Below are 24933 nucleotides of genomic sequence, written 5' to 3' on the forward strand. Positions count from 1 at the left end.
TTGTCACCGGTTCATCACACAGGCTACGTACGATACACTTGGAATTTCCATCATCGATCATATTCAAAAACTGTGCCACCTTTTTCGAGTGGCAGTACCATCAACCTCTGCAACACCTACGTGTCAGCTACACAATATCCACGCCTCAGTGTGTGGGCGGGAATTATTGGCAACCGTCTCTAAGGACCTGTTATACTTCCAAATCACCTCAGTCGAGGCATATCTGCACTTCCTGTGGTTTACCCTGCCTCCCCTGCTGGAAGATGTGATCCGCCTTTGATGGTATGAAGAGTAATGTAGCCTTTACTTAATTGTACTCCAGCCCACTGCCCATTTGAGTGTGGAATTAAAACACGTACAGACAGAACATTCCCACTTGCATGCTGTTACTTGCATTCTACAAAAAATAATGTAATATTTCAAGGAATGTCATTAAAATATCCAAAAATATGTGCATCATGGCAGAAAATAAATCAGATAATGAGATTAAAACTATGTGGAATATTGTGAAATATTCAGAAGATGCTGTCATAATTAAGCTGAATAACAATGATGTGGATGATAACTCATGAATTGAGAGTACTATTAAAAATCACTTTTTAAATGTAGCAGCAGAAATAGGATTAAATGGTTCAGAGGAAGAAGCAAGAGAATATATTAAAAATGAAATTCCATCAAACTTTAAGGAACTACAAGTAGCCCCAATATTCTACAGTGAAATTAAGACATACAAAAGTTCTCAAAAATGAAAGTTCATATGGTGTTGATGGAATTTCAAACAGAATTCTTAATAAATAACGTCATATAATGCATCACTGGCAAAGGAAACTTTTGTGGACAGATTAAAATATGTCGTTAAACTTCTTTCGTATAAAGTTGACAAGAAAGAGTTAAAATAATTATCAGCCAACTTCTTTACTGATGTATTTTTTGAAAGTATTTGAAAAAGTAACGTAATGAAGTGTTGTCCCACAACAACTTAAACATTAGTGCCATGCAATATTTTGTGTAATATAGTATCTTGTACAGGCATCTTTTATTAACCTGACACGTCCCACATCGTTACGAAGTGTTGTATTCATGATCTATGGAACAAGTATTAATCTAATCTAGAAAGTCAGTTAAAATTGCTCAGCAGAGGAAAGGCAACTGAACCTAACAGGTTACCTGCACGATTCTCACACAGTATGCAAAAGAACTTGCTCCTCTTCCTACAGCAGTGTACCCTAGGTTGCTGGAGGAGTTAAGTGTTCCTAGTGATTGGAAAAAGTATGTATCATCAAACAGCAGCTCACAATTATAGACCTTTATCACTGACTCAGTCTTTCATATTATTGTAGAACATATTTTATGATAACTTATTACGGCCTTTCTCGAGACCAAAAATCACCGCTGTAGGAATCAACTGGGATTCCCTTAACAAATCCATTTCACCCTGTTAGTTCATGAGAACTGGAAGGCAGTAGGTACTGGCACCCGTGTTGATACCGTGCTCTTTGATTTTTGAAAGGTATTCTATGTAGTTCTGAACTGCTGCCTAATGAACAGACTATGAGCTTATGGAACCGCAGACCAGCTGTGTGACTAGTTTGAAGTGTTCTTAGTAAACAGACACAACATGTCATTCGTAACGGAGAGAAATCTTAAAGTATAGAAGTTAGAAATAAGTTTGAACCTACCCCGAGGCAGTGTAATGGGACAATTACTTTTCACACTTGTAGTGGTATTTTAGAGAACTTGGATCAGTGCTCGGTGCAGGGATTGGCAGTTGACCCTCAACATAAACAATTGTAATGTATTGTGCATTTATAGGTAGAAAGGCCCATTATTGTACGATTACACGGTTGCAGAACAATCACCGGAAATGGTTACTTCCCATTAAATACACAGAAGTGTGTGTACGGAGTGGTTTAAAGTTGAACAATAACATAAACTACTTCTAGGAAAGGCAGATACCAGATTGATGGTGAGATATATTGAAAGAATTCTCAGGAAGTGTGCTCTGAGGCCCACACACAAAAAAGGTAATCTCAAAACCTAGTTAAACCATTAGGTGAGTATTGCTCATCAGAGTAGGACCCAAACCAAATAGGACTGATAAAAGAAATAGAGAAGAGCCAAAGAACAGCAGCATATTTTGTCATAGGTTCATGTAGTGAGCTCATAAGTTTCGCAAGATATACTTGTTCGACTACAGTAGCAGATGCAGCAAGAGAGGCATTATGAATAGGGTTTTGGTTTTGCTGTTAAAATTGAGGGTGTACACTGTAGAACAAGCAACCAATATATTGCTTCCTCCTACCTATATCTTGCAAAAGGACTACGAAGGTAAAATTAGAGATATTTCAGCTCACACCTGGACTTATCGACAGTTGTTCTACCCTCGCATCATTTGCAACTGGAACAGGGAAGGGGGAGATTAAAGTGGTACACAAAGTACCCTACACCACACACTGTAAGGTGGCTTGTGTAGTGTAGATATGATTCAACCTCTTCATTAGTTATCCAGAGCACACTGTTGAACATGAGGCTCTGCAGGTAGTGACCCCTGCTATTTCCCATGTTGACCCAACATCATCATCAGTTACTATTGCAGTGGACATGGGATCATTGAGATTGTACTGTGGATCAATGTAAACTTGTCATCTGGACATACGAATCGGGGCTTTCGTTACAGCAGGTTGACGGTCATGTCTGGATACGCTGTCATCGAGGCAACTAACTGGACACAGGCTAGTGGGGCAGTGTTATGTTATAGGACAGTGCTTGTCAAACTGTGGCCGTCAAGTATTTGTGCAGCCCACAGTTCTCAAATGTATTTTGTAATAATATGCATCTAACAACTAACAGCTGAATAAAGTAATGTAATGTTGAGAGCTTGTTAAGAGTGTAGGTTTTCCTAGTGAGTAACACACACATATACTTAGAGAGACAGTAGTATTTTAAGACATGCTCAATTATAATTTACGTTCGTGAGTTCGGCCGTTAGCCAAATAAAGTTGGCCGCCTGCCTCGGGGGCAGAGGCATAATTAGTGCAACCGTTGCAGGGATAGAGGATATGAGAGGGCGAATGTTTAATTGTTTGCCTTTCAGCAGGCCCTACTGACAACTCACGGGCGTGCACGACTTGTATCGATCGGCCTCCGTGGTATAAATTTTATGACGGAAGTAACGCCGATTCTTGGATGTGTGTTACAGAGACAGTCATCTTAAAGTGACGTACATATTTGTAATAAGGAAGAAGAATTAAATGAAGGCTACTATAATACAAAGCAATGAGTAGAAGAAAAAATTTCATTCAAAATATGTAGTAAACATTTATGATTGTGACTCATATTGCATTATGCATTGAAATATAAGCATGATTACTGCTATTAATCATCCAACCATCTGCCCACAAAGACAACACAATAACACGTTGTCAGGCTATTACAGTGTCAACTTTAATGTTCCTGAGGCTGGCAGGAATCTGAAGCAGAGAACTGTCGACGCAAAGTGTTCAGAATTGTCAACTTTTCACAGTCAGTATTGGTGGCCTTACTGGACCTTCCTATAGTTAGTCCATTTGGGCCTCACAACATATTGATTTATGTCAAGTAGTAAAGGGTACAGCAAACAGTCGCAGATAACATTTATTGCGCATCCACATCTCGGTCACTGTGTATCTGTGGTCAGTGCAGTAAATTTAAGTTAAAACATTAAATCCAGTTATATATGCACATAGTCCCAACTGGACTAATTATGTCAAAGGTTGAATTGATACTATGTGCATTTATCATATAGAAGTGGTTTCAGTGTTTTAACTTACACTTACTGCACTGAAGATGGCCACATAGTGACCGAAATCTGGATGTGCAATTAACATTATTTGTGACTGACTGCATACCCTATACTGTTTAAAGTAAGCACTGTCACTGGGCACAACTGCTTCCCCATCGAATCCAACCTGATGATACTAATTTATGTAGGCTATTGGTTAGTAACAAGATCAGTACATATGCAGCCTGAGGTGCTGCCCCCTGTATCAGTATTGGCTCTTCAGCCAAAAAATTTTGATGACCGCTGCTATATTGGACATTCACTTGCACTTCCATGGGACCTGTGGTAGTAACTAAAGGTGCCATGACAGATGTGGACTACATGAATATTATTGTGGACTACCTGCATCCCTTCATGCTTGATGTCTTCCCCACTTACAGTGGCTTCCTCCAGCAGGATAACTGTTCATGTCACAAGGCAAGAATCATGCATGGGAACAGGAGCACGATGATAAACTCACATTGGTATCTGGGCACCAAATTCGCCTGGCCTGAACCTGATGGAACACAATGGGATGTTATCGGGTGTCAGCTCTGTGCCCACAAACTACCGGCCAGTAATTTACAGGAATTGCATGACCTGTTCATAGCAATCTGCTCCCACATACCTCAGAAAACCTAGCAAGAACTTGTCAAATCCACACCATGCTGTATTTTGCATTTCAAAGGTAGACAAAGACGCTGTTAAGAAAGTGGTCATAATGTTTTGCCTCGTACTAATTGTCTCTGCAATTTCCTGTTCAACTGACACATTTCACATCATAATGCTTATAGTGAATATGAATTACAGAACATGGAAATAACTACGTTATTAATAGCTAAATGCATGTAGGAATTGGATATACATCCTAAATTCCTTCCTCCTCCTCCCCCCCCCCCCCCCCTCCTCCCCCCGCCCATATCAGTTTTCTTCACACCTCTCTCTCTCTGTTCTCATACCTGGGTAAATCAGTTGGGATCTTTGGCATACGGGGTATGAGAGAGACCTCTCCAGCTGCTGGATCTCTGAATAGAGTAGGTTCGATGACAGTAAATCGCATAGTTTCGATCTGCAAGTGATTAGGATTATAAAGTTTCAGATGTTCAGATTGTGTAGTGGTATTCTAATCATAAGCTGATAAAACGTAAATACAGTTTCCCCATTTTCTGTAAAACTGTCCCAACAGTGAGAAAGAACACAAAATAAAACAGTACATTGTTATATACACATCCTGTGTTTGAAATTATAAACAAGGAGGAAGAATATACAGGGTGCCCATAATTAAAGTTTCAAAATGCTGTAGGAAGAGAATCACTGCTCAAAAAGATGTCAAATTTGAACAGCATGTCATTGACATGGGGGGAAATGCCTTGGAAAATTTAACAAAAATTTTACCAATACATGACACTGTAAGCACCTTAACTTAATAGGATGAGCTACAAATGACAGGTGAATATCAGTATGACAGTTGTGGTTTGAATTGCACGTTACATCAACCTTACTCTTCAATATGAATGATTGCACATGTTCGGCAGTCAACAGTTGTTAGTACACTGGTACTGTTAGTTAGGTGAGCCCATACACCATGGGTAGGTCATACCGCCTTGAGTGGGAAAAATCAGTTTTTAATTTTCCCGAGTCCAAAAACTGCATAATAACCAAAGTGACATAGGTTAAAAACAGCATAAAAAGTGGCACTGGTTTCTAATTGTTGTGTGACTGACACAAGACACATTCAGTATGCTGGCCACTGTTTTCTGCCACAAGTTTAAATCAAGAATCAGCTTAATCGACAAATAGCATGGTCCACAACAGATCGGAGTGTTTTGGGGGTCACATTCAGAATACATTGCATGCCTTCAATTGATACGTTCATAACTGGGGCACTAAACACATCATCTTTCAGATAACCCCACAGCCAGAAATCACACGGATTAAGACAAGTGATCTGGACAGCCAGGCTGTTGGGAAATTGTGGCTGAGAATTGTAGCACTTTCGAAATGTCTCTGCACCAGCCACCTGAGTGGCGTAAGAGGGCCATCTTGCGTAAAAATCATCCTACCCACACTTCCACGCTGTTGAAGGGTTGGAATTATGTTAGTGCACAAAAGATTCTCATAGCATTTGCCAGCAACGGTACAGGTAACAGGACCCGTAGGACTTGTATCATTAAAAAAATATGGCCCTACAATAAACAGTGTCATCAAACCCACACCACATAGTCAGTTTTGCAGAACGAAGTGGTACTGGTTGTTGTGCATGCAGATTTTCCACTGCCCATGTTCTGCAATTCTGCATACATGTCCTTGGTGATGTAAACAGGCTTTGTCTGTCCACACTGTTCTGTGGACTTTCATTATTCACGTCCATGCGAGCAAGACATTCAAGAGTGAAAATTTGTCTTGCTGGCAGGTCAACAGGAAGCAATTCTTGAACGTGGGTGAGTTTGTATGGATAGCAGTGCAGGATGTTTCATAGGATTTTATATACTGTGCTAGCAGGCATGTCCAATGTTCAGGCGATTCTCCATGCACTGTATGCTTGCACACCACTGCTCGACCCATCCTGCAATGTTGTGGCCACATCTTCGACAGATGTCAGATCGACTGCTTTCCTCCCTCTGCCACACTGCACTTCAAAAGAACTTGTCTTTACAAATTTTCTATTAATTTTCTCTATACCTTTAGCAGACATTGGACTAATGCTTTTTATCATATGATTGAGTGTCTGTAACTTCTGTAGGATTATTGGCACACGGTCATGGAGACAGTCATGTTGGGTGTCTTGGGTATAAACTGAGGAACAGCCGTGTGCCGGGTATCTGTTGGTATATATATTCTGATGCTTACAGTACCATCTTCTTCTTCTTCTTCTTCTTCTGCTGCTGCTGCTGCTGCTGCTGCTGCTGTTTTTACGACATTGTTGGACAACTTCAGCCAATCATTTTCTGGTCACCTTCTTCAGTAGGTTTTCTTTATGAATTGCCTAGTATCTTTTCATTTTTCTCATTCCTCATCCATACAAATATCCTTTATATCCTTTTTATTGTTTATCATTGTCTATTTTTGGTTTAAATAGTACTTTTATGTTTTTAAAGTTCTTTAAATTTTCTGTTTCGTTTTGCAAATCGTCCAGGAGTAACTGTAGCTCTTTCATATCATCTGTGATTTCCCTTATCTATCCTACTTGTTTCAAAGTTTCTCTCTCTCTCTCTCTCTCTCTCTCTCTCTCTCTCTCTCTGTCCTTTTTTTCCGTATTGTATCTGTGATGGGTTCCAGTTCCCTGTGCACCACTTCGTTTGGCACTATCTGCCATTGTCCATTTTTCAGGTATTTCTTATTTATGCATTTTCTAGTTATTATTCTCTCTACTTCAGGATTTTTCTGTGTGACTTTGAAAAGAGTTTCACTTCTGTATGTGACCTCTGGTTAAACCACCATCTTGTAATGTTTTAATTTGACTAATAAACATTTTGTTGTTGTATGTAGACCATGTTAATTTCCGAGCTTTTATCCTTTTGTTAGCTCTTTCTTGCCACACAGGTTCTCGCCAAGTTGAGCGCTATAATTTGTCCTAGGTATTTAAATTGTATCACTGTTTTTGCTTTCCTGTTATATACTGTTATTTGGTTGGCTACTAGTGGATCTGCTGCCATTCTCAGTCTTTTCAAATGATGTCTGGAGGTGTGCTTGTTGTTTGATTTCTGGCTTCTTGAATATTATTTGCTAGTAAAACTAAGTCGTCTGCAAAGTGCAAGCAATTTAAGTTTATTTGATCTTTCTCCTTTCCAGTTCTTATGTTTCTAGGATTTTGCTTGTACTATTCCTTCATCATGTACTCCATAGCACAGTTGAAAACTAATGGCAATAAACCATCTCCCTGTCTTAACCCTATTTTAATTGTAAATGGCTCGGATATTTCTCCTGTGAACTATACTACAGATATGGTGTTTGTTAGAGTTAAGTTTCATTTTTATTAATTTGGGATGGAGACCGAAATTCCTTAGTATCTTCATCACTGAAGCTCTGTGTATGTAATTATAAGCTTTTCTGAAGTCTACAAAAGCTATGACTTCATGTTTCTGTCTTCTTTTGTCGTAATCCATTACCAGTTATCTGTTCTGGGCAGCTTCTCCAGGGCCTAAATCCTCCTAGTTCCACTTCAAGTTGAAATTTATAGTGACAGTATAGAATTGTTGACATGACTTTGTATGAGATATCCAAAAGGGAAATGTGTGTATAGTTGTCCATATTTCATTTGTCTACTCTTTTGTGTAATGGATGGATTAAAATTGTGTTCTAATGTTCTGGTAGTTATTCATTGTTCCAGATTTTCACTATGTAGAGGTGCAGCTGCTGCATAGTTCCAAAGTTCTACAAACATTTGATTTTCTCAATTTGCTTTGTAGTTTTTGAGCTCTTTCAAAGCTTTGTAGACTTCTTGGATTTCGGGTCGGCTTATATTTTCTGCTGGTGTTTTGACAGCGGTATCTGTGTTTATTTGAAGTAGTTCTGAAGGGTCTTCACAATTTAGTAATTTGTTAAATGTTTCTCTTAAAATTGGTGTATTTTTTACTGCTATGGACCATATCGTTTCTTTTATCCTTTAACATTAATGTTGGTGGGTCATATCTTCGTAGTTGTCTGCTAAATATTTTGTAGTAATCCCTTGAGTTTGTTTTCTTGCTATTTATTTCTATAATTAGAAGTATATCTTTTTGATATTGGTGTTTAACCCTTCTTATTTTTTGGGTTATCTTTCTTTGTTATGTGAGTTCTAAGTGTTTTTCTTCTGTTTCATAACTCTGATAACTTAACCAAGCTTGTTGTTGATCTACCACTGTTCTATGACACCCATTGTTCCATCACTGGTGTTTTTTCCATGGATTAATTAGAGCTACCTATTCAGCTATTTGTTTCAACTGGGGAACTATTTCCTCTAGATCGTCTGTTATTTTTATATTCCTTGTTTGTTTCTGTATTCCTTGTTACATATCAGTTTATGAGGGTCATAGTAGCTTCTCTTGTTTTTTGGGGTGGGATTTTTTCTTTTCCATTATCGTGTAATGATCTAATCCAGTATGTGTCCCTCTCATAACTTTAAAATGGTAGATTTCTCTGTGATAATTTTTATCCATGCAAACGTGATCTGGTTGCCATTCTCCTTTTTCCACTCTGGATGTTTCCAAGTTTTGAGCTTATTTGCGCTTTCCTTGAAGTATGTTGACTTTGAGATCATGTCATGGTTTCAACAGAATTTCACCAGTCTCATGCCATTTCTGTTTCTTCATCATTGTGCTAGGAATTTTCCCTATTATGTCTCCATATCGCCTTTCCCTTCCTAACTGTACATTAAAATCTCCAGTTAAAATTTTGGTGTGATTTTTATGTGTGTTCGTTGTCATCTGATCTAAAGGCTCCCAAAAGTCATCCACAACTTCTCTCTGTTCTTTCTTATTATTGTGTCATTATTTTGGGCATGGGCATTTATTATGGTGTATATTTTATTTGCCGCTTTTATAGTTAGTGTTGGTAGCCTGGGAGATTGTGGTTTAAATTCTGTTACAGATTCAGTTATTTTGAGACTGACCATAAATCTCTTTTCAAACTGTGGACATTGCTTCATTTCCCTTTTTCCTGTTATTTCCTTATAAATCCTATATCTTTGCAATTCTGTTGGTTTCTGATCAGTTTTCTCATTTCCTGAAGTCCAGTCATTAAAATCACTTTGTGGTCCATTTCAGCTGCCAAAATTTTGGGTTTCCCTGGACGTATGATGTAATTTATGTTGTGTGTTTCTATGTAGTTTGTGTGCTGCCTGGAGTCTCAGTTTTGATCTTCTGTCAGTCTTGCGTATTTTCAGATGCTCAGACTCACCTAAGTAATTTTTCAAGTGACTGCTCATCATATCCAAGTGCAGTCTCCCTTGATAATTGCCAAGAGGTGGACTTCTCCTTAAAAGATTTATTTCCACATTTGACTTTCAAAGGTAGTCAATCTCATATGGAAAAAGATCTGAGTAACAAGTACTGTTGTTAACCATAGAGGCTGTTGTGCATTTGGTCTGCGAGTACCTATCTGCCACCTTTCACGCACCATGTTGGAGTATCACCTGCATGGCTGATATGACTGCAGTAGGTTTGTAGCACCATCTATTGGTCTAATTTTTGTTTTTTGTTTTTTTTGTTTTTTCTTCTATGACATTTCCCGCTGTGGCAATAATATACTGTTCAAATTTAATGACATTCTGAGCTGGCCGGTGTGACCAAGCGGTTCTAGGTGCTTCAATCTGGAACCGTGCGACGGTTGCAGGTTGCAGGTTCGAATCGTGCCTCGGACATGGATGTGTGTGATGTCCTTAGGTTAGTTAGGTTTAAGTAGTTCTAAGTTCTAGGTGATTGATGAACTCAGGTGTTGAGTCCCATAGTGCTCAGAGCCATTTGAACCATTTTGATGACGTTCTGAACAGTGGCTCTATTTCTATAGTGTCGGAAACCAGAACTTTACGGACACCGTGTATATGGGAGAAACAATTTCTCGCAGTTGGTTTAAACAGAAAATCTGTACATTGTAATTTTAAAAAAATACTGCCTTTGTCTGTCCAAATGTTTATTAGAGTATTATGTAAAAAGAAGTGAATTGGTAAAGTACTGTCAAGATTTTTGGTAGCAACGTTAAACAGGGACTTGTCTATATAGTAGTACAGCTGATGGTGATGGTGATAATGGTTGTTGTTGATATGATCATAGGTACAAAAACACTTCATAATGACCACTGAATTTAATTGGCCAATAGTGTCAACTAAAGTGTTGTTATAAGATGACAGCTGCAGCAGAACCATGGTTACCGTCCACCGATTTTTTAATAACTGTGGAATCCAGCATGAAGAAAGTACAAACCAAAACAGAAACTCACTTGCAGCTCTTTGTCATAGTTACCCACAGGTCTTCATAGAAGTAAATAAGTAATGTACAGGCGATATTGCATCATTTTCCTGTAGCCATTACGGGCACGAATGTAATATATGTCTGCCAGTTCTTTAGCTGTGCCATTGTATTAGTAAAATCAATCGCACACTGTATGATGATTTTTAATTTTACAGATGCATAGTAAAATCGAGCTTATATTAGGTGTTGTCACTTTATAAATGATTGATTTTAATGTACTGCTGCAGAAATATTATGCTATTAAAATAAATGTTAAGGTTGTTTTTTCGCCTGTCTTTTTTTCTGCTAATGCTTGTGGTGACATTTTAATTTTCTGTTACAGATCAAATATCAACATAAATGATATCTTAGGGGATTATTGTCTTACTCTTGTGGACACATTAGATACATTGGCAATTATGGGAAATGCAACTGAATTTCAGAGAGCAGTTGGCCGAGTTCTGTTAAATGTCAGTTTCAACAAGGACAATGTTGTGCAAGTTTTTGAAGCCAATATCAGGTATGCCACACTTTTATCTTCTTTACTGCAATTCACTCAAGTTTTGTGTGTAAATATTGCTGATGAGAAAATGATACTGAACACCCTTCTCTCTCCTCTCTATGCCCCCCCCCCCCCTCTTACACACACACACACACACACACACACACACACACACACACACATTTTCTCTCTCTCTCTCTCTCTCTCTCTCTCTGACTTACTTGAAGCAGATGACAGGGAGGGGGTAAAAGGGGGGGGGGGGAGGGAGAGAGAGAGAGAGAGAGAGAGAGAGAGAGAGAGAGAGAGAGAGAGAGAGAGAGAGAGAGAGAAAGGGGAGTTAAAAAATAAGGAAAGCTTTTTACAAAGTTACAGGTGAGATTTTCTTGAGGAAATCAATTTCCCGTGTAGGATGTTTTCTTTCGAAATAAGCAACTGTTGATGAGCTGATGGATGTGCCAAGTGCTGTAGAAGAGAGTTCTGTTTCATGCGCAGTATTTAAATTTTTGTTTTTCAGGTACTTCTGCAAAGAAGTGAATTGTATCAATGTATTTTAATGCATATACTAGTGTTTACTAACTTACTCTAGGTTTTTGTATAAACTTCAGTGCATTAACTATGTGGGAGCTGACTTGAGTGTAGTAAAAAAATTTAAAAAGTCAGAAGTAGTGTAGCAACAGAACTTAAGATTACAGCCAGCAACTTCTTGTGTTAGTGTTGCATACAGATGCAGGGGGTTTGGACGCTATTCATAAACAGCTGGAAGCTGTGTTGTCCTGGTCTGCAGCCTTCAGGCTGCTACTATGTGTCTGTGGTGGCAGTGGGGCACATGAGACAAATGTTTTGGCACCTCAGGAGCCTATAGTGTTGCCCAGGATCCCTGATGTCACTCTGTCTTCTGATTCTCATATCCTGGCCAGTCGACACTTTCCAGATGGTAGTTAGCGAACAGCAATGGGATTGCAAATCTCTCAGTTGAGGGCAAACGTGAGTAATGGGTGCACAGCAGTCACCTTTCATTTTATAAACGGGTTTGAGGAATTGCCTACTGCTGAAAGCACATGTAAGCCAGCACAGTTTTCCTCATCTTTGTGACTGTGGTCGATCTTTCTGGAGGTCTGGACAAGTGCAGAGTGTTGGATTGTTTTGTCATGGGGAGCTCCAACTTCAGGCGGGTGATGGAGCTCTTCAGGGAATTAGTGGCCAGGTCAGAAAAGGAGGCCAGTATTCACTTTGTTTGCTTGCGAGAGGAGTCTCATCTGAGATGTGGAAGAGCCTCTGCCATGCCAGCGCTTCAGCACACTAGGTGCATCCGACTGTAGAGCATGGCTCACATAGGTGTGAATGTTGCCTGTCACTGTAGATTCAGACACCATTCTCAGTTCCTACAGCCAGCCAGCTGCTTTTGTGTAGACAGCTAGCCTTGCCCATGGGACAGAAACATAGCTATCATTGTGCAGCATTCTTCCCAGGACCATCATGATCATCTGCTTTGGAGCCAAATGGAAGGCTTAAACCAGAGCCACAGACAATTATGTGACAGTTGTGGATGCTGATTTCTCAATCTCTGGTGTCAATTGGAGAATGGTAGGGTTCTGCTCGAGAGATCAGGCATGCACACCATGCAGCAAGATAGCAGAGTACACATGGTGTAATTGTGTGGATTTTTTAGTATAGAGAAATCCCTCCATAGGTCCGATAAGATGTGTTCTGATTGCAGTTAGGGTAGCATTCGCCGTAGGAGTTTGGAGAAAGAAAATGTTAATATAATAAGTTATTTATGGGAGTGTGTATGGGAAGGTCCTTTAACTGGTTGCACTTATAACAGTAACAGTGCCCAGATATTACTAGGGACAGAAAGCGTGCTGAAACCAGATAACTATAAACTCTGACTGGAATGAATGTACCAAAGATAGGTTGAATGCTGGTGGTGCAGGGATGTTTATAGACATAAGAAATATGATGATATCAAGTGAGATTAGTACAGATTCCAAATGAGAAATAATGTAGCAGAAGACAAGTGTTGAAGGTGAATCAAACATGGTCATTGGATGCTTTTGTAAACCCCCTACCTCAGGAGCAGTAGTGGTGGAACATTTTAGGGGAAACTTGGTGGATATTTCACATAAATTTTCTGGTCTTTTGTAGTATTAGGTGGAGATTTCAACGTGGGAAATAACTTAAAATTGTTCTAAATGCATTATCCAAAAATTACCTTCAGCAATTAGTCAGAGAACCATCTCGTGAAGGTAACATCTTAGATTTGTTGGTGACAAACAGATGTGAACTTTTCAACTCAGTGTAGAACAGGAACTCAGTAAACATAAGGCTGCTAGAACATCACTGAATGCAGCTATAAATAGGAAGACAAAGGTACAAAGGCCTTTATCCTTAGCAAGAGTGACAAGAAACAAATCCCAGGTTACGGTATATTGATAATTTTTACTTATGGACCGTCTGACAGCAACTGAATAAAACACAATTTTAGTGCCATACGCGTTTCGCCTTTATTTTCTGCAAGGCATCATCAGTGGCCTGGAATATGTACATATGTTAGCTATTTATTTTACATTTTTGTCACAGCTAACATATGTACATATTCCAGGCCACTGATGATGCCTTGCAGAAAATAAAGGCGAAACGCGTATGGCACTAAAATTGTGTTTTATTCAGTTGCTGTCAGACGGTCCATAAGTAAAAATTATCAATATACCGTAATATTACACGCAACTGAGGAAGACAGGACTAAAAAAGTTAAAGAAATCCCAGGTTACTTGAGTGTTCAGTATGAAAATTTCATCCCCACTACTAACAATGTTAAAGAGCATTGTACAATACACTTTAGACAGGTGTGTGCCAAGCAAAGTTGTGAGGGATGGTAAAGACCCGCTGTGGTTTGACACTCCTAAAAAGCAACGACAGTTTCACTGCAAATTTAAATGCAGCCAAAGCCTCACAGGCAACCAAAAACTAAATGAAGCCAATTTTAGTGTAAGGAGAGCCATTTGTGAAGCATTCAATGAAATTGAAAGTAAAATTCTATCTACCAGTCTGACAGAAAATCCTAAGAAGTTTTGGCATTATGTTAAATCAGTAAATGGATTGAAGCCATCTGGCCAGACAATCTGTGACCATAATGACACTGAAACAGAGGATAACACAAAAAAATTTAAGTTCTAAGCATGTTTTTCCAAAACTGTTTCACAAGGAAAGGTCACCCTGTAGTATCTGCTTTAAATCATCACATGAATGACAAAATGGCTGATATAAAAATAAATGACTGTGGTATAGAAAAGCCATTGAAGTCACTCAACAGAAGAAAGGTCACGGGACCTGGCAGGATATCAATACAATTCTATGTAGAGTATGCAAAAGAACTTGCCCCTCTTATAGCAGCAGTGTACCATAGGTCTCTGGAGGGCAAAGTGTTCTTGATGATGGAAAAAAAGCACAGGTCATTCCCGTTTTCAGGAAGCGTTGTCAAACAGATGCACAAAATTATACACCTATATCTCCGACATTGACCTGTTGTAGAATTTTTGAAAATTTTTTATGCTCATGTACTGTGACATTTCTGGGGAACAAAAATCTCCTCTTTAAGAATCCAACGTGAGTTCCATAAACAATGATAGTGTGTAGAACGAAATTTTCACTCTACAGTGGAGTGTGCGCTGATATGAAACTCCCTGGCAGATTAAAACTATGTGCCGGACCGAGACTCGAACTCCCGAGTTCGAGTCTTGGTCCGGCACACAGTTTTAATCTGCCAGGAAGTTTCAATGATAGTGTGAGAGACAGATTGGGCTGTTCATCCATGATACCCAGAAAGCTGTAGATATCAGTGCCCAGGTAGATGCCATGCCATGTTCCTTGACTTGTATAAGGGATTGATACAATTCCACATTACTGCCTAATGAACAAAGTATGTGCATATGGAGTATCAAGTAGAGATGGGCAAAACTGTTCTTTTCAGAGATCGGATCAGAACTGTTCACTCCCTGAAATGAATTATCTCTTTTTCATGACTCACCACTCATTTACAATAGAAAATAAATGGAAGGCACATTGCCCTTTAAACTTGGTTTATTCCAGTACTATACCTGTATTTTGATCTTATTTGATCCTATTTTGAAGTAACACAGATAATGAGTAAGAATTTTGTATTGTTTATTGAAATTTCCACGATATGACAAAGTTTTTGATTATTGATTTATTTTGCACTATCGTGGTTTTTTGGGTGATCGGAAAATGTTGTAACTTGAGATTTACATTAACAATATATTTGGCTACAATGTATTAAAATTTCATTAACCTCATACAAATACATCGCAAGCCATATATTTTTAAAGTGAACGTTTCCTTCCGAAGACGCCTAAAATCGCAAAATCCGTACCAGAATAAGGAAAAAACTATAAATTTGACTGTAAAACGAAAGTGCTGCATATAGCCTTACGCAGAATAAAACAAGGAAAATATTGGTGTATCACATTTTGCGATACGTTTATCGGTTCGCTCGTAATTAAAGCGTAAATTCGAGTGTCCATAATAAAAATCCTATAGTAAGAGGAGTCGTCAGGAACCTAATCTAATCAGTTTAAACAAATAAAAATAAAATAAAAACAAATGATGTATACATAACATAATAATGTAATATACGTAGCGGTATTACTACGAAGAACAATATCCAGTAGAGACGAACTCCGATGCAGAGCCGCTGAGTCGAGCAGGTCGAGCCGCGAGCTGTATTACTGCGTGAGCTGAGACCGCAGAGAGCAGAGTGACACCTGAGTCGCTTTGCTCAACACTCTGGCTAGAGTCGAGACGGTGGGGTGAGCGTTGAGCGGGCGAGTTCCGAGGGTGGGGGGAGCGGTGAACTCACCCGCTCCGAGACAAATCGTCTGTTCTCTTGCGAGCAGGTTGTTGCAAGTAGTTCCTATGTTATCCGCTAGGTGGCTCTCTGTCCTGTTGCTCGCATCAACTGCCCAGAGGGCAGGACGTGCGACTGAAACGATCGCCGACAGAGTGCGATGCGAAGTCAAGCTGCGCCAGACACTGCGCACGGCAGACGACGCACAGAGACGGCACGGCATATGCGAAACACTAAATCCAATGGGGCACTGCACAATGGAGGCAGCCAAGGTAGAAGCAGGGCAGAGGCAGGCGCTGGCTGTGTTGTGTGGCGTGCACTGTGCTGTGACCAGCAGAGGCGCCGCTGATATGCTCCGTCTCTCTCTCTCTCTCTCTCTCTCTCTCTCTCTCTCTCTCTCTCTCTCTCTCTCTGCCGTGGGAAACGTTTGGAGCTACCGTTCTTTTTTTCTGAATCACTGATTGTTCACTCCTTTGAAAGATTCAACTCTATGAATTAGTTCAAGAGTGCATCCCCCATCTCTAGTATCAAGCCAACTGTATGACTGGATTGAAAAGTTTCTAGCAAACAGAACACAGCATGTTGTTCTCTACAAAGAGAAGTCTTCAGACGTAAAGGTAACTTTGGGTGTACCCCAAGGGAGTGTTTACACAGTATACATAAATGACATAAAAGACATTGTGGGAGATTTCATGAGGGTTTTTGCAGATGATGCTGTTATATATATAGAGAAGTTGCAACACTAGAAAACTGTAGCGAAATGCGGGAAGACCTGCAGAGGATTGATGCTTGGTGAATGGAGTGGCAATCGACCTTCAGTATAAATAAAAGTAATGTACTGCATGTACATAAACAGAACGACCCATATTGTATGATTATGCGATTGCAGAACAGTCGCTGGCAGCAGTTACTTCCATAAAATATGAGAAAATGCATACAGAGCAAGTTAAAGTGGAGTGACCGGATAAAACTGATTGCAGGAAAGGTAGATGCCAGACTGAGATTCATTGGAAGAATCCCCAGGAAATGTAGTACGTCAACAAAGGGTTAGCTTACAAAACCCTCTTTTGACCAATACTTCAATATTGCTCATTGTATGAGATCCATACCAGGTAGGAGTAATAGAGAAGATAGAGAACATCCAAAGAAGAGCTGTGCATTTCATTACAGGGTCATTAAGTAAGCACAAATGTGTCATGGAGATCAACCAGTCCCAGTGGCAGATGCTGCAAGAGAGGTGGTCTGCTTCGTGTGGTTTACTGTTACAGTTTTGAGAGGGTGTGTTCCTAGAAGAGTCAACAAATATATAACGTTCTCCTACTATATCTCATGAAAAGACCATGTGGATAAAATTAGAGATTCGAGCCTTAAGGCTTACCCCCAATGATTCTTCCCACAGACCATTTTCAACAAACAGGAAAGGGGGAAGTGAAAAATGTTGCACAGAGAACACTCCGCTACACACCACAAGGTGACTTGCAGAGTGTAGGTGCAGACATAGATGTAATTACAATTTAATTATTTTATTATTTAGGTTTTTGGTTATTTATTTATTTAATGTCCCGGGCATTATCAAGCTGCTATCTCCAATCGGAAAGCAATATGTAAAAAATTGAAACATTCTAACATTTATGTGGGTTTTGTTACTCCCAGCATATAAAACATTAAAATAAGTTAGTGAAACTTTTTAAAATTAAAATTCACATGGTGTTGTCAGTGTCTTAAAATCATTGAGATTGCAGGTTATGGGTACAAGGAGTTGTTTAATATGGAAATTAGTTAACAGAGATTGAGTGATTAGAAAGTCATTTACATTTTAGTACTTAATTAATTTCTTTTCTGTTAGAGATCCATCAGTTTTGAGATTGTAAGAAATGGGAATAAAGAAGCGGGGGGGGGGGGGGGGGGGGAAGTATAGGTCAGATTCAGAAAATAGATGAAACCAGGCAGAAGGTAGTGCACAGGAGGGTAAAGCTCGGAATAGATATGGGGGCACTCAGACTAGTTGTGCTCAGGTTGTTACAGAAGTATGTATGGGTTGGTGGGATAGTACCATTATGCAGAAGTTGAATAAGATGATTCATGTGAGGTGAAGTTTGTAGAATGGGTGGCTGATATGTAAAAAATCTGTAGAAGTTTTGAATGCTCTTGTAATGCTTCTTATGTAGCACGATTCTAGGAACTGTTTGTATGACTTTTGTGAATGTGATGGCTTCATGTTATGCTAAACTTTTCAGTAATAACGTAGTTGTTCTGGAAGTAGTTGTTTTACCAGACAAATCTTGATGTAGTTTTAGTGACTTCTTGTATAGTTGGAAAAATTAATGAGATTCTTTCCACAATATACCTTTAATTTGTTAGCAGAATGATAAGAACTACTAATGCAGTATTACCAGATTATTATGTGCATTTGTGCAGTTACAGCATTGGAAGTCCTCCAATTTTCTCTTTTTTTCCATCCTGTTTTTTTTTCTTTGTTTGTTGTATTATTGGTAGAAGTTTTATCTATTCTTACCGCTCTGTGGAACAAACGAACCAGATTATCTCAAGTGTCTTTTGCAGCCCACTAATCCGGTTTTCCATCCATGATCCACCCAGAGTTATTACCTTTGCTCTTGATATTATTTAAATGTTCTGCCAAAGTTATACAATTAGACTGTAAGAGGAGGTGTATCCATGTTAGATATTTGTCAGCTTGCAGCCCAAATAAGCAACTGAAATGAGTTATTACAATTTTGTAGTTAAATTATAGTTTACCATCAACTGTACCTAAAGCTTACAACTGTATATCACCTGCAAGCCCAGAAAACAGCCCCTGTGACTGGTTAGCCTATCAATTCTGTCATGTAAATGTAACTGAATTTGTTAATTTAAGAAATGGCAAAAACTAAGTTATTCCCCATGTTTTATGTTGGACAAAATACATGGGGCTATTGGCATTTTCTGGTTGCCAGTGGGTAATACAGTGGTAATATGCAGTCCTTTCCTCTCTATTTCAACAGAAAACAGAAGAGCTTTGACCTAGCTGAATCCTTGAAAAGGGTCCCAAGATATTTCTTCATAGGTGATGCAAACATCACTCATCACCTCGGAGTAACCATTAATAAAGGTTTTATTTACTTCAAAAATATAACACAGTTAAACACTGCCTCGTAATCACTCCAGTGTGCTTAAAACTTCCCACATTGGGCTCAGAAATCTGCAATGTGTCACTAACTACTGTATGTTGATTCTTCAAACGATGTCGTGAACAAATTGGAGAGATCAGCAAACTCTACTAAATAGTTTGTTAACAAAAATGAACAGAAAAGTAGAATGTGTGCCATAACTGCAATTGTCACTGAGAAATTGGTGAGTCATTTCAATAAAATCACCTCACTTAAATCTGTAAGAAACTCGATACACATTTACTGGCTGGCTAAGAAACATCAAGTGAATAGCTGATTGGTATAAATGGTGCTAAACTTTTATAACTCATTGTTAAAAAGGCATATGTGTTCTTCTGAACAACAGTTGCTGAAGTCCATCATGAAAGCATTATCATGGAAAAAAATAGGGGCAGCAGATGATCTACGTGTTGGACTATGGAGATCATAATATTGGAACTCGGATAACATGAATGATCAATTTGTACAGCAAAATCATAAACAAGAAGAATACCAGTCAGTAGAGCAGATAAAATACCACATTCCTTTCTGAAAGTAGAGAGGTATGTGTTCACATTGTTCTCTACACAGCAAAGAGCTCTTAGTATATTTTCCATAACAGGGTTTGTCAGATTATCAACACTATCACCAGTGTAAACATCTAAAAGAAAATGTGTTGCAGTGTATTTACTCATTGAGAAATAGCATAAGAAAGAAATATATTAACATCGTCTCCTCTTGGGCTTTTGGAATGTATTTGACTGGATACCATGAATCTGATAAGATTTCCCCATTGAGAGTGTGGTGTTGGTGGGGAATAAGTAGATTGCATTAATTTACTACACCCTGTGAAGAATCACATCTGATTTTCTGCTATATTACTAAGTGATATTCCTGTTCCAGTAGGGGTCCATCTGGGAGTATGTGCTTCTGCCTGTACTCTGTCTTAGTTGTGGATACAATCATTAAACATATTTACAGACCAGCACCTAGGAAACCTCTTTACATAAACATGATACTGCTATCATCTAATTATAAAACAACCAGCTACGTTAAATTGTACGAGGATTGTCTTGAATACTATGTCAGACTTTCTATAAAAGAGAGAATCTGAAATGCATCACAAGAGGCTGTAAAAGTTTAGTACCCATAAAGGAAGTGATATAAGCTTACCAAGGCTATGTTTAAATATGTTGATTTAACATTTGCTTCTATTGGAAGCCTCAACCGAGAAATAACATTTCAAACATGTGGCATAATTGGTATATCCTGGTTGGCATACTTTGTGGTAAAGTTGTTCTAGCCCTATTTTAGAACAAAGTGAGTATATTAGCCCACCCAGTTGCCCTCTAGAGGCCTAAATACTGACCAACAGAAAGGTATGTATCTCAGTGCCATGCTGTAATAAAAATAAAATAGTTTTGATGGACATACAGTGTGGCATACTACTTCGCCATTGAAGTTAGCAGGTTGTATGGAGGTGCACATTCATCAAAATGGAGGATACCAATTTGCACTGATCTGACAACATACTGCATGGAAAAGAATACATTACTAAAAGAATGGAGCTGTGTTTGGAAATGAAATTCTGTTTCAACAGTCTGTTGTGATACCATACATGTTATTGCCGTAGTCCCCAGCTCGATGACTGACTGTGAGCAGCTCTCCAGATTGTGAGCAGCTCACCACATTGGTCTATCCTGTGCAAGCTTCTTCATCTCTGCACAACTACTGGAACCTACATCCATTTCAACCTGTTTACTCTAGTCAAGCCTTGATCTCTCTCTACAATATTTACTCACCACACTTCTCCATTACCAAGTGCTGATTTCTTGATGCCTCCAGATGTGACCTCTCAGCTAATCCCTTCTTTTAATAAAGTTGTGCCGGATATTTCTTTTCTGTCCAGTTTCAGTACTTCCTTAGTAGTTATCCAATGTACCCATCTGATCTGCAGTGTTCTTATGTAGCACCACATTTCAAAAGCTTCTATTTTCTTCTTGTATGAACTGCTTATTGTCCACATTCCTGTTCAGTTCAAGGCTACACTCCACACAAGTACATTCAGAAAAGACTTCCTATTCCTTAAATGTATGTTAGATGTTAATTCCCCTTTTTCAGAAATGTGCTTCATGCTATAGCCAGTCTGCATTTTATATCCTGTCTACTTTAGACATTGTCAGTCATTTTGCTGTTCATATAACAGTACTTACCTACCACTTTAGATATCTTGTTTCATATCCTAATTACCTCAGCATTGCCCGAGTTAGTTTGTCAACATTGTGTCACCCTTGTTTTCCTTCTGTTGATATTCATCTCCTAATCTCATTTTGAGATGTTATCCATTGTGTTCAGCTATTCTTCAAAGTCCTGTGCTCTGTCTGACAGAATTACAATGACATTGGCAAACATCATAGTTTTTATTTCTTCTCCTGGAACTTCGATTCTCCTTCCAAATTTCTCCTTTGTTAGGTTTTTACTACTTGCTCAGCATACTGATTGAATAACATTGGGGACAGACTGTCCCCCGTCTCACTTCCTTCTCAACCAACACTTCCCTTTGATGCCCCTTGACTCATAAATTTTATCTGTTTTCTGTAAAAGTTGGGAATAACTTTTCATTTCATGTGTTGTATCCCTCCTACTGTCAGAATTTCAGTGAGTGTATTGCTGCGAACATTGTAAAAAGCTTTCCCTAAATCTACAAATGCTTCATTCAGTCTGTCTTCTAAGATAAGTTGTTGGGTCAGTGTTGCCTCAGGTGGTAATACATTTCTATGGACTACAATGTGCTTTTCTCAAAGGTCGGCTCACACTAGTTTCTCCATTCTTCTGTAAATAATTTGTTTTAGTTTTATGTACCCATGACTTTATTAATAGCCTCATACACCCCTAATCCTCGTACCAACCCATAAAAACCAATTGCAAAGGCTCCCTTCATCACACGGTGACATCCTGGACTGGAGCATCTGAACCATGTCCAGTGCCAAGGCTTCAGCTACAGGGTGCAGCAGAAAGAACTCCCCGATTTGAGAGGCAGCATGCAGCGGACAGCAGCAGAGTAGAGTGGTGGGGGATGTTTCCTTGAATAGTTGCATACATGCCATTTTCAGTGTATGCCATGGCTTGGTCAGCTGAACGTCACGCTTTTGTCTTTGAGCAGGTTATTTAAAAAGGCGGAGTGCAAATAACCATACAACATGCCTTCCGCATTTGCTTCAAGCTCAGTTGTCAGGACCCTGTTTCCAATGAGAAAATCATTTATTTGTGGGTTTTGAATTTTCAAGAGACAGGTTCGACATTGAACCGTAAGCTCGATGACGGGTTTGTACATGCTCAGAAAATGTTGTTGCAGTGAGGGGTTCAGTTCAACAATCTTCTCGACATTCCACAAGAAAGTAGGTGTTAGCCTTAACGATTATCTGGCCAGAGTCTGAGAACAGTCTTGCATCAAGATTTGAAAATGGGTCCCTACAAGACACTGTTGGTTGAAAAACTGAGCAGAAGAGATTATGAAGTCCATACAACATTGTGTCAAGACATGTTTTGAAATGTTTACTGAAAAGATGTGACCTTTTTCAGATGAGGTACATTTTAAGTTGTCAGGTGCAATAAACAAACAAAATTGCAGGTACTGGTCCATAAACAACCCCCAGGAACCCCATCAACGACCGTTCCATGGTACCAAAGTAACAGTGTAGTGTGCTGTTTTTAATTTTAGTGTGGTTTGTCTGTATTTTTTGTTCGAAGAAAATGTTGAGTGTTAAAGTAAACAGCAGTTGGTGCTGTGGTGTGTGGCTTCCTACAGCGAGAACTAGTGGAACTGTTCAGTGACCTTGAGAATGTGTGTTTCCACCCACACAGCATGTCAATCACTGACATTGGTGGAAATGTCTCCTGGACATGACATTTCTTTGCATGGTGATACTGGGTGGCCACCATATTTGCCATGCTTGACACTCTGTAACTCATTTGTGGGGCTGTCTCAAGTCTAAGGAGTACCAACACTGCCCTCAAACTTTAGAGGCCCTCAAGGAAATGATAACTCAAGAAGTTGATGCAATCATGCTCGATATGACTCATAGAGTAATGAAAAACTTCAAAGAATGCCTCAACCAATGCATCAACAATGGAGGGAGCCATTTGAGTGATGTATTGCTTAAAACACATTAATATTGCATATTCTTAAACAGCATTTTGTGTGCTCTTAGGCAATAAACAAAGTCTTATCTTACTTGATTTCATTTTTCTTAGCTTCCCTTATGGGTGAGTTCTTTCTACTACACCCTTTATCCATCATCGTGACCAGAAATGACGGACATGCTACCCACAATCCTTCATACTCCTCCTAAAGTGGTATTCTGCTGCCCAGCCAACCTACACATCTTGGTCCATCCCTATGCCACTTCCACTTGAATCTCCTAGCCACAGGAGAAGATCAGGTGCAAGACATGCCTGATTCATCCACCCAGCACATCCTACTCTAGTCCCGTCACAGGCTTACCGCATACCATCAGAGGCAGGACCACCTATGGGAGTAGCCATGTTATATACCAGCTCTGTTGCGGTTTCTGCATAACATTTTTTGTGATAATGACCACCAACCAACTGTCCACCAGAATGAATGGCCACTGGTAAACTGTGGCGAAGAGCAAACTTGACCTCGCAGTGGCAGAAAAACTGCTGAGCGCAACATGCTAAAGTTCAATTGCTGCTTCACAATCTACCCCATTCTCCTCATCCGGAGGCGGCTAAAAGGAGTCTCTCATGTTTTGGCCTCTATGTGATGGTCCCCTGTAGGGTTTGACCTCCATTTTTCAAAATTTTTCCCGAAGAGCGAGCCAATTGGGGAAGGGCACCCTTACATGGTGCGTTGTGTCCATCATGCACTGAGACCTATCGCCTCCTTTGTTGACGTGGATCTGCACTTCTGCTCATTCTCAAGCTGTTGGGTGAGGTCACCCTCCTGGGTGCGTATTTTTTCATCAGCTGTGCAGTATAGTTCTCTATGCTGACGATGATAATGGACTTGTTTGCTTGGTTGCACCTGATATCCAGCACAGTAGCCAGTCCGTTGTGTTGGGGCCGCCATGTACTCTGTTGGTTGTAGCCCCCTGACCCCACAGGGATCACCCTGCTGATGGCTGCACCATTAACTTCCCATGTATGCCGAGGAGTGTATGCCAGTCACCCTGGGGCATCAGGACTCCCGGTAATGTTCATCCTGCCAGGTGGCTCTTGCTGTGGCTGGTTGGTGCCTGTGGGGAGGGCCCTGATTGTATTGGGTGGTATCAGGGCAGGTGACATGCCATGAAGTGTAGTACATCATCTCTTGCTGGTGGTCAAACACCAGCAGTCTCTAAGCGTTCACGGGCTCAATTCAACGCCCAGAAGTACGACCCCAAATTGTTCCCCTCCCTGGCCACACCGTGGGAAGAATGTCAGGGTAAGGATGGCAGTGGCTCTTATTCGCCCCTAAACCTTACATGTTAGAGAGCTGATGGAGAATCTTTGATGATGATGAAGCCTCAGTTTTTTTGTTGAGCATTTAGAGGACAAGTTTGGGGAGGCGGAGGGCTTGTCCAAAATGAGATCTGGGTCAGTCTTGACTAAAACAGCATCCTCTGACCAGTCATGGGCATTACTCGCTTGTGACAAGCTGGAGGTTGTTTCTGTAACCATCACGCCCCATAAGA

The 24933-nt window shown here is 39.7% G+C and overlaps 1 protein-coding gene across 2 annotated transcripts in view; it reads left to right on the forward strand.

The window, feature by feature from the left end:
• LOC124554772 (ER degradation-enhancing alpha-mannosidase-like protein 1) overlaps positions 1 to 24933 on the forward strand; it is a 206606-nt gene that overhangs the window by 22635 nt on the left and 159038 nt on the right. For both annotated transcript variants that reach the window (XM_047128419.1, XM_047128418.1), the window contains exon 2: positions 11069 to 11245. In XM_047128419.1, the coding sequence (XP_046984375.1) occupies positions 11069 to 11245 (177 nt within the window). The remainder of the gene's footprint in view (positions 1 to 11068; positions 11246 to 24933) is intronic.

This window comes from Schistocerca americana, chromosome X (assembly GCF_021461395.2).
Source record: "Schistocerca americana isolate TAMUIC-IGC-003095 chromosome X, iqSchAmer2.1, whole genome shotgun sequence".
In the NCBI taxonomy this organism is placed as follows: Eukaryota; Metazoa; Arthropoda; class Insecta; order Orthoptera; family Acrididae; genus Schistocerca; species Schistocerca americana.